The sequence below is a fragment of the Anguilla rostrata genome, chromosome 13 (assembly GCF_018555375.3).
Source record: "Anguilla rostrata isolate EN2019 chromosome 13, ASM1855537v3, whole genome shotgun sequence".
NCBI lineage: Eukaryota > Metazoa > Chordata > Actinopteri > Anguilliformes > Anguillidae > Anguilla > Anguilla rostrata.
The window spans coordinates 21,685,175-21,699,898 of NC_057945.1; the positions used below are offsets into that span (position 1 = coordinate 21,685,175).

The following is a 14,724-nucleotide window of genomic DNA, read 5'->3' on the forward strand; positions in this document are numbered from 1 at the left end:
GATATCATTCAGGTTCATAAATCTAGTTTTTACACTAAATCATTTTTCAGGTCTTGGGCCCTCTGAACAAACTTTCTGCTTAGACTAGTTTTAAACCCACTGGACCAGAGGTAGAACAGGCCTAAGAGATCTTCTGTATTTACGAGCGATTTTTTTGACAGGCTGACTAGAACAGACTGTATTCTTAGCAATGAAAACAGCCTCCCTACAGTTTTAGTAAAAACATTCTATTTTAACACATATTTAGAAAATTCAGGCTTGGGACCAAGTGCGATACTATGACAAAGGACAGTATTTACTGCAATGTGACACTCTCGTTACCAATCGAAACCTCCGGTAGCTAAGAAGCAGAGAGCTGTAGCTCGGCAGTAGCTGAGTGTCTGGAAAAAGCTTAGAGAATCTGTGGTGATAGCAACACGTAGCTGAGTTCTGGGGCTGTTATGGAACTCATCCTCATCCCTGCATGGCCTCATTAATGGCTTTTGAATATCCAGCGAGGGAGCCAGTGCGGCCTTTTGAATATTTCCCCAGTATGTGGGAAATGTCAGGGAAAAATTTGATTCTGAATGCTTTTTGTTTGCTCTGTAGGAGGGTCGTAATGTTCTTGGCTGCTCATGAAACAAGAAGTTGTTATCCACAGCATGAACTGTAAATGGTACTTCCTTTCAAGGCTTAGCCTGCAGTTTGTCTTTCCCCTTCCTACCCCTGCAATGCACCCCCCCCCCCTTCCCCTCATCATATTGTATTATGGGTAAGCAGTACTGGGATGTGCGATGGCAGATGAACGGATTTCTGTGGAAAACTCATGCCGAGGCATTTGCCCATTGTCTGCCGCCTAAATGCGATCGCATAAACCGAACGGAGGCTGCCTGGCAACTTGTGCACCACTGCTGCCTCACGTCTCAGCCTTCCCAGAATGCCATGCCTTCTCATTTCATTTCACCAGTGCGGAGCCGCACAATTCAGCTTTTGTGATTGTGATGAAAAGCTGAATTATTTGTACACAGGGGAAACAAAGGGGAAAACATTTTAAGTTGAATGAAAATAAATGTAGTTTTATTTTATTTGTTTTTTCTTCTTCTTTGATATCTATAACATAATGCTTTCATGTTGGGAGAGAGCCAATGAGTAAAATGAAATTAGCCAGCTGAAATGAAAAGGCCTGTCATCCATCTGTCAGTCAGTGATGCTATTTATTTACATATTTATTCATTTTCCTTTCATTCCATGTATTAATATAAATGTATTCTATGCATACATCCTATTCCCGTGTGCCTCTTGTGATTCACAGCTGTCAGGTGCTTTGATGTACATTTGGAGACAAAAATGCGCATAAAATATGTGAGCCAAACAATTATTGGAAACGCTTTAACCTTTCAGACACCAGTTTAAGAGTCTTTGTGTTTCATGGATGTTGTTGTGTCTTGCACTGTGCTGTGCTCTGTTGCATTCAATGCTGTGTGCTGAAACCTCTAGCGATACATCAATATTCCGAATAAAAATCGCATGTACACACACACGTACACACACTTGTACACACGCGCACACACACACGCACACTCACCGTTGAAGCTCACACTGCGGATGTACTTGAGGAGCTTCTTTCCTCCGGCCAGGTCCATCTCTGGGCAGATTCCGGAGGAGTCGGGACACAAGTCCTTCTGCATGTTGTGCAGGGCGTGGGCCATGGCGTAGACCGCGTCGATCACAAACTGCACCTTTCCCTCCTGCTCGTATTTGGAGTCCATCCCAATTCGCTCCTTCCCTGTAGGGGTGGGAGGGGATGGGGATGGATGTTGAGTGGTGATGAGAGGGACAGGGTTAGGACTACAAAAATCAAACCAGTCAGTCAATCAATCAAAGTTTATTTATATAACACATTTTTCAGGATTTGTTGCAATGCGCTACACAGCATAGCCCAGCCTCAAGCCCCATAAAACAAGTCTAGGGCCGCAGTAGTAAAGGAAAAACTCACCGCAGCACAACTTAAATTTGCTTCGATTGCTATACACATCAACTCAGTCCGTATCACGCACTTTAAAGTTGTGAAATGTTGTACTACTACACCGGTGCTTTAAAGGAAAGCATTTGATGACTGCGCATATTAAATCTCAACGCCAGTTTTGGAGAGTATTCTTATAACGGCTTTGGATTTCAGTGATCACATCATGCCGTGTCTTGTCTATGTGCAGTTCACGGAGAGCGAAAACTCTCAGGCTCTTAGCAAAGCTTTCATACATATTACTTGTCCCCACCTGTCCGGGATGATATTAGCAGTGCGCCATTATTGTTCTTATGACCTGACTGTCTGTGGCAACGAGACCGGAGCTTACCTGGCCTTCATTTAATTGCATTTTAATCTCGAGGGGTCGCATCTCCGATCCGCTTTCCATGGATATACCCCCTTCATCAAGACTATTTGTACAGAGTGATTGCTAAAGGTTTAGGCAAGGCCTTTAGGATCGGGCTGGAAGAAGATTCTCATGGCCCCCAGGGTAACACACAGCCTGCTGCCGCAGTGACACAGGGAGCAGTAAAGAAAATCAGCAGCTGTCCAGGTTTGTTGGGCAACTGCGAGCTTCCCTTTCCCATGTTATGAGCTGCATAAGACAAACACCTTCTCATGTCCCATAGCATGTGCTATTCAAACCGGGATCATAATCAATATGTTTCTCTTTTCTTCTTGGGGGCCAACATTATGTGAAAGGGACTGTACATCAATTACTTGTGTCTTTCCATTTCCGTGGAGAAATAATTTGGATTTTACATTGGTTTCATGGTTGCCATTCTCATTATAAACATTATTAAAGCAAAAGGATAGTAGGCATTTGCATGTGAAGGTGTGTGAAGGTGTGTGCATCTGTGCGCATGTGCATGGGTGCCAATGTGTGCCTCCATGTATCTTTCATCTCGTCCCATGCTTTTTCTGTACTCTTGTTTATCCCTCTGAACATCCAGTGCCCTGCTGATGCTTTTGATCAAGATTTTTTCCAATAACTACCCATTGACATCTGTACACACAGTGACAAAACACACACACACACACGTCATGTCCTTGGAAGCATCCGTTTCCTTTCAAATGGTTAGTGCTCCCTGCTCACAGGGACGGGGCTGACTCTGGGAGCCCTCGCCCTCCCCCTCAGGCTCTTTAGCACTTCTCCCCGGGTTTTCTCCAGCTCGCTCAGGCATAATTGCTCAAGCGTCGTTCGTTTCTAAGATGGAGTGCCTTCATCTGGGATACTGAAGGGCAAGGGTACTTTCCCCATATGAGTCACCAGCAGTGCGGCAAGAGCTCGGCCACGTTAACAGGAAATCATCTTTAGGATAGAGCCCTCTCCGCTTGTTAAAGAGCTGACCTTGCCAGAGCTGAAGCTACCCGTAAATAACCCCTGTGACTAAGAGACTCCAGGGAGCCCACACGACTGCAGTCCTGAAGTCAGGGACCTGTCACTCCCACGTAAAACAAACGCGCAACTTTCTTCTTGGGTAACTTTAGTTTCAAGTTCCACTAAAATCTATGGCACTGAAATGCAAGCACAACACCCTGAGCTGGGGTAGTTTAGGGGGAGAGGGGAGATGTCATTATGGTACTGTACAGTGCAGCCTTGTGACCTTTGGTTTGCTAGTTCTTTATTTCCTTATTTTTGAGCACCAGTGAAAGTTCTAGCAGACTAGAACATCTGCTTCACTTCCTGTTCTGGCACCTTTTTGCACTTTGTGCCTATACTGATGTTTCAAATCAAATTCATGTAGATATATGGATGTTACATATGACACTATGCAGATATATGGATGTTGCCTATGACATCTGTGTGGATAAAAATGTTACACATGACATCTGTGGAACCTTTGTGCTTCTTCACAGTTGAGTGTGTGTATTTTTTCTTATTCTGATTACGCAACTTCTGTTTGGTGTTCTTAGTGTCTGTACCTTTCCATGTTCATATAATTAATTTATGAACATTGCCTTTGGTATTTTTACCTTCCAGAGAAAGCCAAAAAAAAGTATTATTGACTTCTTGACTCATTATATTGACCGACTCGAGTTTAGACAGGTTCTCTTATCTGTTCTATATGTACACGCGTGCACACAAAGACACACACACATACTTTTTTCAACCCATACACCTGCCTGTTCCGTGAAACAAAGGGTTAAACATTACTTGAACTATATATCATGGAGCCTGCGTGACTTTGTCATAAGAAAAATTCTCTGCATATGTTATGACAGTGTTATGACTGCTGCCATAAGCTGTAGCATCATAATTGGTTATGACAGGTTTTATGTCACGTTTATGGCAGTGAAATGTATGCTTTATGGCTTATATTTCAAGAAAAGGTGTTACACTGCAAAGTTTAATTCTTCCATGGTGCCCCTGCTTCTAGGGTACTCAAACATGAAAGGAAGTATCGGGCAGTTTGAACCTTACATTCTGAATTGCTGCAGGAAATTCTATACGGAAATGCAGAAGGAAATGAAACTGACCTTAGGGAGAGACCCCATGAGTATCAAGTAATCTGAAGAAATGTGTCTGCAAAGACCTTTCAGAGGTGGAATGGAATCCATAAAGTAAGGCAGAAGGTTTTACATAACTTTAAACACAACTATCAAGCTTTTGTTTCATCACTTGGCAGCTTTTTCAAAATCGGGGTGAGGTTTGATATTACTTTGCTCATATCAAAACAACATTGCAGGTCTGGGGTGTTTCCTTCCCCGACCCCCATCTCTCTCCCTCTCTCCCTCTCTTTCTCTTTTTATCTCTCTCTCTGTCTCAACATACATGTTCCTGGTGAATCTCCAATTCTGAAAAAAAAAGAAAAAACACACACACAGCTATTAGTCATTGAAATGGAGATTAAATGTATATCCTAGGATCTAGAACTGACTACAGTAGATCAACCCTTCAGGCAGAAGGTGTGGAGTGGAATAAGAACTCTAAGCACATCGGCTTTTAAATCACGTGACGCATTAATCTGTTGTCAGGCCCAGCATTGTAGTGGATCAGCACTGAGACAACAGTGCAGCGTGCACGTATTTCAGGCGGGGTCTTACACGCCAGGATCAATCACATGGGCCAATAAGCACGCAAAGACAATATTCTGATGGATGTATCTTCCAATAATGAGAGGAGGAATTTCTGCCTCCCGTGTTTAACAACAACAATAACAACAGCAATAAAATTATTGTAGCATTGTGCTTACAAATAACAGCGCGAGACAAATTAATACAATGAACAATGCAACAATCAAATCCGATGTGTAGGGAAAACATGCACTTTGTTTTTTTGTTTTTTTCTCACAGACATGCATGTCTATAGACACATGGTCTTTGATGAAACATTCTGGGTTATCAGAACCATAAACCTTAAGCCTTCATTACACTTGGTAAAAAAAAACAAAGAAACAATTGCAATTGGTGAAACACAACAGGAAGATTTTATTTTGAGTTTAAAGTTTTGAGAAGATTTAATTGATATTAAATTGAACAAAAAAAATATGCAGCTAACTGGCACCAAATAAACAACTAACTAGCAAGCAGACAAATCAGGTTGAAATCATTGATCAGTTTAAAGCAATAAGTTCAATATTGTTGCTGTAATCCTGTATACTGATTTGCCAGTAAGTATTCAAGCTAAACATGTTTTGGATCAGTGGTAACTGCACTGTGAGATGTTTCTGAGCATTTTTGTCTATCCGCCAATCCATCATATAGCACACACACACCATTCACTCACACACTCATACCAATGGGCAATTTACAGTCTTCAGTTAGCATACCTGTCTTTGGACTGTGGGAGGAAACCGGAGTAGCGGGAGGAAACCCATGTGGACATGGGAGCATGCAAACATGGATTCAAACCCAGGACCATCTTTCTGTGAGGCAACAGTGCTACCCACTGCACCACCGTGCCGCCCCGGGTCATTTTTGCTGGAGCGCAAATCCTTTGGGCCTACTCTAACAAAAAGACATCTGCAGTATTATGCTATATTTTGCTGAAAATAGGTAATATATCAAGCAAAACAACACCAAAAAGAAAATAATAAGGCAGCGTCACAGAGTTTGAACATTTATGAGCTACGTAGTTTTTGATCATTTACCCTTCCCTTTGGTTGTCAATGTGTTGTTAGAGAGATGGATTGCTTGCAGGAAATAACTTGTCATGTGTCATGACTATTTTTCTTTGATCAACATGAGCAAATTGACATAATTAGCTAATTTGCTATTTGTTTTCGATATGACAGGTGATAAAACTGTGATATAATTATTTTAATCTTGTCAAAAAAATATGTTATAAAAAGGGGCATCACAAATTGCTTAAATACAATGTTAAAAACGTGTTTTGTTTAAGTTAAATGATTGAGCCAATGAGGCTGTAGTGCATAATGAATATGGGCGGGGCTTGTTGATTTCTGGTACCAAACTCAGAGAAAATTGCACTGACATTCAGTATAAACAGCCTCTTGTGTCGTTTGGCTTCAGAATACAATGACTTACAGTTTAGACCTCCTGCCAAAACTGAATTCATGTAAAACATGTCGAACAGCTGCCATTACAAAAACAAAGTGTTGTACTTTTTTAAGAAGAGCATATTAAAACAACAGCAGGCTTGGAAACAATAAAAAAAATTCAAGGGCTGTGATGAATGCTGTGGGGAACTGTACAATCACTCCCCCCCCCCCCCACCACCACAAACACACACACACAAATCCAAACTGCCTGGCATAAAATAAAATGTAAAAAAAATAATAATAATTAATAATTAATAACCATGCTGTCAAATTGATAGAAGAGAAAGACTTATGCACAGACTCATAAATTTCTCCATGGAAATTCACTTTCTAGTTCTCTATTTAATTGATAGTATTTGATTTCAAGAACACCCAACAATAGTTCAAATGTGATCAATTACCATATCTTATGCAAGTTATAAAAATAGCAACAGCCAAACAAAAATACAACTGTATTACAATACATGGGCCATGGTTGGTTGGTTAAATGCTCAGAAATCTTCCCCAACAAACACAAAAGTAACATGAATTGCTTCATTAACATATCCACACTCGTCTTTGAAGCTCAACAAATTAAATATTGAAGCCAAACAACGATCAGTCACCGGAAACAAATGAAGAATAAAGAAACACAAACAACAAGATTTTCAGTTTTGGAATACAATGTGTGAACATAATGAGGAACCCCTCATTATGTTCATATGTTCACACACATCCCTCCCCCCCCCCCTCCCCCCCACCAACAACCCACCTTTGGCCAACTGCGTTTCAGTTATACTCTAATGTTTAAACCACACAAAGGAATTGAACTACATTCACAATGTTTAAAATGATGTTTATGGGAATAATGAAAACAATATTCAAGGATAACACAGCCATGCGTCTGATCGGGAGATCCCTGTAGCTAAATATTTAAATGCAAGCCATTGGCACTGTTTGGAAGAATAGATTTGTTTACTGACGGTGCACACAAGGCCGAGTGAACACAAGGCTGAGGTGAGAAACAAACATTTGCTGTCCTCGGCGGCAAGCTTTTGATCGGCGCTCGTTTTTGTCAAGATTAATGGCACAAAAGCAGACTCACTGAGGTCACGTTACATTGCAGGTGATGACAGCCATGTTTACATGCATTTTGACACTGAGCAGAGGCCCTGAAAGTGCACGCAAGGGCTGAGGCATGGGGCAGAGCTGACGGCAAGTCGCCGGTGTCACCGGCAACGGCAGCGGCTCATACCTGGAGACTGAGGGGGACTGAGGGTGATTGAGGGAGACTGAGGCAGACAGAGTGGGACTGAGGGTGATTGAGGGAGACTGAGGCAGACAGAGGCAGACAGAGGGGGACTGAGGGAGACTGAGGGAGACTGAGGGGAACTGAAGGAGACTGAGGGTGACTGAGGGAGACTGAAGGAGACTGAGGGAGAATGAGGGTGATTGAGGGAGACTGAGGGAGACAGAGAGAAACTGAGGGAGATTGAGGGAGACTGAGTGAGACTGAGGGTGACAGAGGGAGACTGAGGGAGACTGAGTGAGACTGAGGGTGACTGAGGGTGACTGAGGGAGTCTGAGGGTGATTGAGGGAGACTGAGGGAGACAGAGAGAAACTGAGGGAGATTGAGGGAGACTGAGTGAGACTGAGGGTGACAGAGGGAGACTCAGTGAGACTGAGGGAGCCTGAGGGAGTCTGAGGGAGAATGAGGGAGAATGAGGGTGATTGAGGGAGACTGAGGGAGACAGAGAGAAACTGAGGGAGATTGAGGGAGAATGAGGGTGACTGAGGGAGACTGAGGGAGACTGAGGGTGACTGAGGGTGACTGAAGGAGACAGAGAGAAACTGAGGGAGATTGAGGGAGACTGAGGGTGACTGAGGGAGACTGAGGGTGACTGAGGGTGACTGAGGGAGACTGAGGGAGACTGAGGGTGACTGAGGGTGACTGAGGGAGACTGAAGGAGACTGAGGGAGACAGAGGGAGACTGAGGCAGATAGAGGGAGACTGAGGGAGATTGAGGACATTGTGCTTTTCATAGGTTTGAGGGTATAGTGTTAGATGTGGCTTAGGCCAGGCTAGTAATCTGGTAATAAATGTTCAGCATTAGTTGTGCCAAACACAGTGTAAAATAGGTGCTCTTGCTATTAGAGTGTATGCCACCCTGTCTCCCCCCAACCCCCTGCTTCCTATGTCCCTGTTGATGGCTTTCCTTTGGAGCATTCATTCAGGTGATACTTCCATTCATTTCATAGCTGAAAACATCCCAGTTTGCATAAATATTTATTCATTCTGCTTTATTTTTCCTCTCACAAAGAGAAAAATGTGCATTGTTTGCTAACTTCATGCTGAGGGAAAGAGCTGTGATATCACAAATTACCAGCTGCCAAAGTTTGTTGAATGTAAGACACACGGTCACGCCATACTTTGAACAGCAGCGACCGAGACGGATTGGACGTGACAAATTGGTGGAAAGGCCTACAGGCGACAGCCAACAAACATTGACAAGCATGGCACAACAACCTGGCATTCCGATTCCTTTTGGTTAGCTGTGGGATGTCGGGTGACTTCATTTTTATGAAGGGATTTAAGCGACTGAGTAAAGACATCACTGTAATTAACAACAGCATTGTTTCACAATAAAAATGAATATATGCCATTAGGAGCTGCTTCAGAGAGGCTGTTTATCATTGAAAAACATACATGTTTTAGTCAAAATTAATATAAACTTAAAAGAATAATATGGTTTAGTGATTGGATACAAGTCTGTTATGACTTCCTCCTTTTTGTCTTGACTTTGATCAAAAGGCTGTCTTCTGCTTCTCCTATTCAGTTCTCTAAGGAGCTCTAACATAAAACAGACCTCTGCATAGGTAAAGCCCACTGCTGTGCATCAGGGGCAATTTAAAGTGGTGCTGCCTGTTATTAAAATTATTTACCTGGATATCTGAAGAAAAAAAAAAAAACATTGGAAAATGCCAGTGATGAAATGTCTACAAACATTTAGCAATTTTATTTTTTTTAAAAAGCTTTTTATTTTTCTATTTTTTTCATGTTTTTTCATGTGTATGTGTGTGTAGGTATGGGAGAGCAGTTGAGTGGAACTAAAACATGGCTATAAGAAAAAGTGAAACATTCCATTAACAAATAAAGCCATTTGTGCTCTGTGATACATGAGGAAAAAGCCTGTCAGAGTCATTATCTTCACCCGCTATTATTTCACCACTTGTCAATGGAAACATAAGTGATCCGCATGCCTGTGAAACAAAGATAAAAACAGCATGTAATTATGATGAATAGATGCGAGTGGGTAGATTGGCAGGACAGGAATGAGGTCAAGGCGGAAGATTGTCGAAGATTTCTCCCCCCTTCTCTTCCAAGAACCAAATCCCAGCCCACATAATACCTATTTTCTTACACCGGAGATTCACTGGAGAGAGCGGCTAAGTGCTCGCAATACTTAGTGCTCCTCTTCCGCACCTGACATTTGCAGATAAAGATCACTTAAGTGCCACAGCTGACGAACCTTGGAAAGACGCATTTCTCAGACCTGGAATTTTACGGTACTGCTGTTCACGCTGGCCCGGCCAAAACGAAGATAAAACACACACATATCTGAGATAACCTCTGCGTTCTCTCACCCTGAGCAGTCGTTGAGAAGCAGCTCGTTCAGACACATACTGTACCAAAGCCTCCTCACTGAACTCGGAGCAGGCAGAATTTGCAGTCGCCCTTGATCCTATATAAAATTAATGCTCAATTTACATTCACGGCCCCTCTCCGCACACAGACAAACACACGCGTGTGGAAACTCATGCACAGGTGTGTGGGAATAATTGGTTGCCAACGGACACAGCCAGCCCGTGGGCCACGCGGTGACGTGGACGTATGCAGCCGAGTAGCAGCCGTTATAATGTATGATTGATGAACCCGTAACCCTCGTGTGAAACCAATTTAATCATTTCCAAAGTCCTCCCTCAGGTTGATGAAATTGTGGAAGGACGAGAACAATGTGAAACAAAGAGGAGATTGTGTTTGTACTGATGAGAGGTATGTAGGCCATAAGGATTTAGTCACTTTGTCACGTTTTCGTGAAATTTATTTATTTATTTTTTTATTTTTATTTTTATTTTTTTTTGTGTGGTTCAGGTTCTTCAAGGACTGCTTTCACGTTAGCATTCGGGTTGAAGTAGCTCATTACGCTACATGCAGTAAAGAGGTCAGGAATAAACAGGAGGTAAACAGACATTCAGAGGAGGGTTTCTAAATGAGAAAAAGTGAAAATTCCTGGTAAGGTGCGGCTAAGTGATGTCACGCTCGGTTGTTCTTACATCAGAAGTCTAACTGCTGCCCACTATATTCAAAATCATATTAATGCCAGAAAAATAGTGTGTATTGGGAAAAACAGACCACCCTCTAAACAACAGTAATGTGGAGCAAAACAACTAAAGGTTGTACTGAATTTCAAATCACATTTCATTCATTGATATTCATACGGCTCTGTCGTGCAAAAAAAGGCCATATGACAGTAATGCAAAATGAGGAGAATAATACTAGATAGTGTTTAGAGCTGTAATGGAAATGCACTTGCAGGGTGCACTCTGCATAATGTATCGCAGCACTACTCATATTTCTTCACCACAGTTAAAGCCCATAGGAAATCAAATCTTTAATATGTCCGATTCAAATGTACAGAGTGTAGACCTGCGTGAATCCTTCTGGCCTTCGTTAGAATCTCCGCAGTATGAATTTTTTTTTCTAGAAACATCAATTTAAAAGTGATTCAAATCTGAGTAAAAAAATTGCTACAAAAAATCCATCAAATGTTTGGGCGAAATCCAAATTAGCCAGAGATGATAAGTGACAGCCAGTAGCATTTTGCCTTTTTCACTGTCTTTAACATGAAACCCGGCTTGTCTCCATATCCTTCCTTTTCTTTCTGTATAAATATTCATGAGGGTAAGGAAAGTAGGGGGGACTTTAAATGGCTTCCAAAAAAAAAAAAAAAAACCTGGCAATGGAACCGTGGTTTGCCATTCTGTAAGCCAGGAGAAAGGGGGGAGAAAGAATATCTCATGCTGTCACACGAGTGGGAGGGATGAGAGGAAGGAGGGAGGGAGAGGGGGACAGGCAGTGCTGTGGAAGATGAGGGAATCCTATCAATACTCTTTCATTACGTCTCGTTAGGGAGGGCCATGCCGGCAACGAGCCAAGCAGATAATAGCCTAAATGGAAGAATGTATTAAGACTGTAATAAACAGACATCAATCCCTCCCTGTAAACTTCCTTCTCAGCCTCCCACACCTCACCCTCCACACAGTCTAATTGCCAAGCTCGCTCTAAAAAGTCTCCATCCCCTCCTGCCTACCCTCTGACCAAAACCTGGCCTCCCTCTCGCACCCAGGGGTGTCATTTCATCCCAAAGACAGCAGCTTGTGCATCTCCTTTTGCACTCTGCGCCTTGATGTGTTCAAATTGGCCTCTCACTGACAGTGACCAGAGGCAGGGGGACTGCCCTTACAAGGCCTGCTCCATCTAGGTGCTGTCACTGCTAGCAGCCTTTGACAGCACTCGCTGTCCCAGTGCATAACCAAATTAGAGCCATTAACCTTGTGCTTTTTAACCCCATGTTCGAAGCGTAAAGGTGAATGCACAGCAAGATGTGGGGAAACGTCTTATCCTTAGAAACGGCAGTGAAATTTTTTGACAGCTTTGAGTGGGTATTAACTTGAATCTGATTTAGGTAAAAAATAAAAAAGTCAGTTGCTTTACAATTGAGCAAGACATCATTCAAAAAGTGTCAATCATGGTCCCAGCTACACAGCAGCTGAAATAATACAGCCAACAGTTAATACAAATGAAACTGCCAGTTTCACCAAGGCAGGAAACTCTAATTGTGTATACCCTTTAATATAATCTACTGCATCCAGATAAGGAAATTATATCAATAGATGCCTAAAGAATAGTCATCTTGTTTTTGCTTGTAATTTTCTTTATTTATTTTTTTACTATTGAGACCTGCATGAACATTACACAGACACTGAATAATGCGCAAATGTCCCTGCTATATCTTATGAAAATTGATCTGACCACATCTGATATCATAATTGGCTCAAAAAATAACACAGCTATAATATGCAATATGTAAAAATGCAGTGATATAAAATAACTTTTTAATATCTCTTCCAGGTTCACTTGCTCTCATATTATATCCTGGCATAGATATAGTGATGAATAGATATCTTGTAATCCAGCAGCCTTCATCAGATTCTGAAGTATTACGCCAAAGTGACATAATGTATTCTGACCTCAAAGGATATGGAGATGACAATGTCTGCAACAATTATTACGGTGTTATTTTCTAAATAGCTGTACAAGCCAATGTTGGTTCAGTCCTATATCAGACCAGAGAAAACATCTTCACCAAGGATACATGCAGTCTCCATCTGTAGCTCATGGCATAATTATACGTCAGGTCAAATAAATTATTTGCCTAATTATCTAAATGAAGTTGGCATGAAATCTAAGAATGGATTGACTCTCTTTGTCTACTACTGGGTATCTGGGGCGACATAGCTCAGGAGGTAAGACCGATTGTCTGGCAGTCGGAGGGTTGCCAGTTCAAGTGTCCTTGAGCAAGACACCTAACCCCTAACCCCTAACTGCTCTGGCGAATGAGAGGCATCAATTGTAAAGCGCTTTGGATAAAAGCGCTATATAAATGCAGTCCATTTACCATGATATTGACTAAATAATTTCTCTACTTTTGGAAATTTTGAATCAACTTCTCAGGAAAACGATTTGAAGTTTTAGCTCAGTTAATCAGATAAGCTGTACATTTTGATCAAAGGAAATGTATAATTCTGCCTAGCAGTGGCTGTAAGTAATTCCATGTGTAATAATTCCCCATATAGATGAATGTGATGAAAAATAATGAGACATTTTCTCCCAGGTGACAATGACAGTGAAATTCAATTTGAAAGTATCAATTAGAAAGTATCATTACAAATGTATCAGCAGTTATAATATAATATAATATAATATAATAATATTTTTTGCTTCAGTGGTAATAAGGCATAACTGTCTCTTACCCCATTTAGTTATGCTTTTAAAATATTACCTTAGTCTGCTGTTGTGAGAGATGTGAGACCATTTTGACTCCTCCTAAATGTGTTCATTTAAGAACTTAAAAAGCAAGATTTTGTTTTTAAAAAGTTGCAGTTTCTTTCGTTTTAATCTGTCAGACATTGTTATAACGTTTGTTATTTTATTCAGCTGTTGTCTGTAGTGCCTACCCAATTATATCCATGTAAATGTAGTGCGCAACCACCGAAGGCCTTGTTGGAAATTGGGATAATTGGATAACTCTAGACTAAAAACACATTTGGGGAACAGTTATTTCATTTTTTATTTTCTTATTCCATATATTCTAATCGCAGTGAGCCATACATTCATTTATATTTTCCCATATTTGGACTACCACTTAACATTATTATGATTGTGTTTTGAAAAACATGATGCTGAACATTATCATACTTAATGTAATGCTGTATACATAATTATTCACTTAGAAAAAAAGTTTTTATCTTTTTCAACTGTAAGGCAGAATTATTGCGGTTAAAGCAGATATTTTTATTTTCTCTTAAAGGTAGGTTAAGACCTATTGCTGATTTATTGTGAAGTATAGACTGTTAGTGATGGGCAAGTGAGTTTTCATGATCCGTACACTAAGTGAAATGCCAAAAGCTGACAATAGTTTGGATCAAGCAACAGATTTTTCTCTCCATAACAAAACACAATGATTGGCTCAAATCAGTGAGTCACAAAAATCATGAAGTAGCACTGCCCATTTTTTTTTCATGAAACCTCATTATCCCATCTCTAGCATAGTCATGGCTTATTATCGATTACCGGACTACCAGCCCAGAGTCTTCACCAAGTTTGATATAGGCCTACCTGTTTTATGTGCATAGAAGCAGTCCATTTGCTTTTCAACTGATTCAAATTAAAGTGGAAAATGCAATACAAATCTTTCAGGCTGAACTTAGCACATCCAAAAAGTCCAGTGTAACTCACAAGGAAGTTTGTGAAAAAGACATTATTGATCAGGCATATCCGTCTGGAAAATTAAAAGACTGAAGTTGCAGAGAATGCTGCCCACATACTGCCTTCATAGGGCACCTCAGTAATGGTTTTATGATAATAGTCCTGTGAGTGTATCTGGGACGTT

General features: G+C 41.2%; 1 protein-coding gene across 2 annotated transcripts in view; it reads right to left on the bottom strand.

Annotated features, from left to right (window-relative positions):
• The window catches only part of grm7 (glutamate metabotropic receptor 7), a 191,011-nt gene that overhangs the window by 50,638 nt on the left and 125,649 nt on the right, over positions 1–14,724 (bottom strand). For both annotated transcript variants that reach the window (XM_064305048.1, XM_064305047.1), the window contains exon 6: positions 1,565–1,765. In XM_064305048.1, coding sequence (XP_064161118.1) covers positions 1,565–1,765 — 201 coding nt within the window. The remainder of the gene's footprint in view (positions 1–1,564; positions 1,766–14,724) is intronic.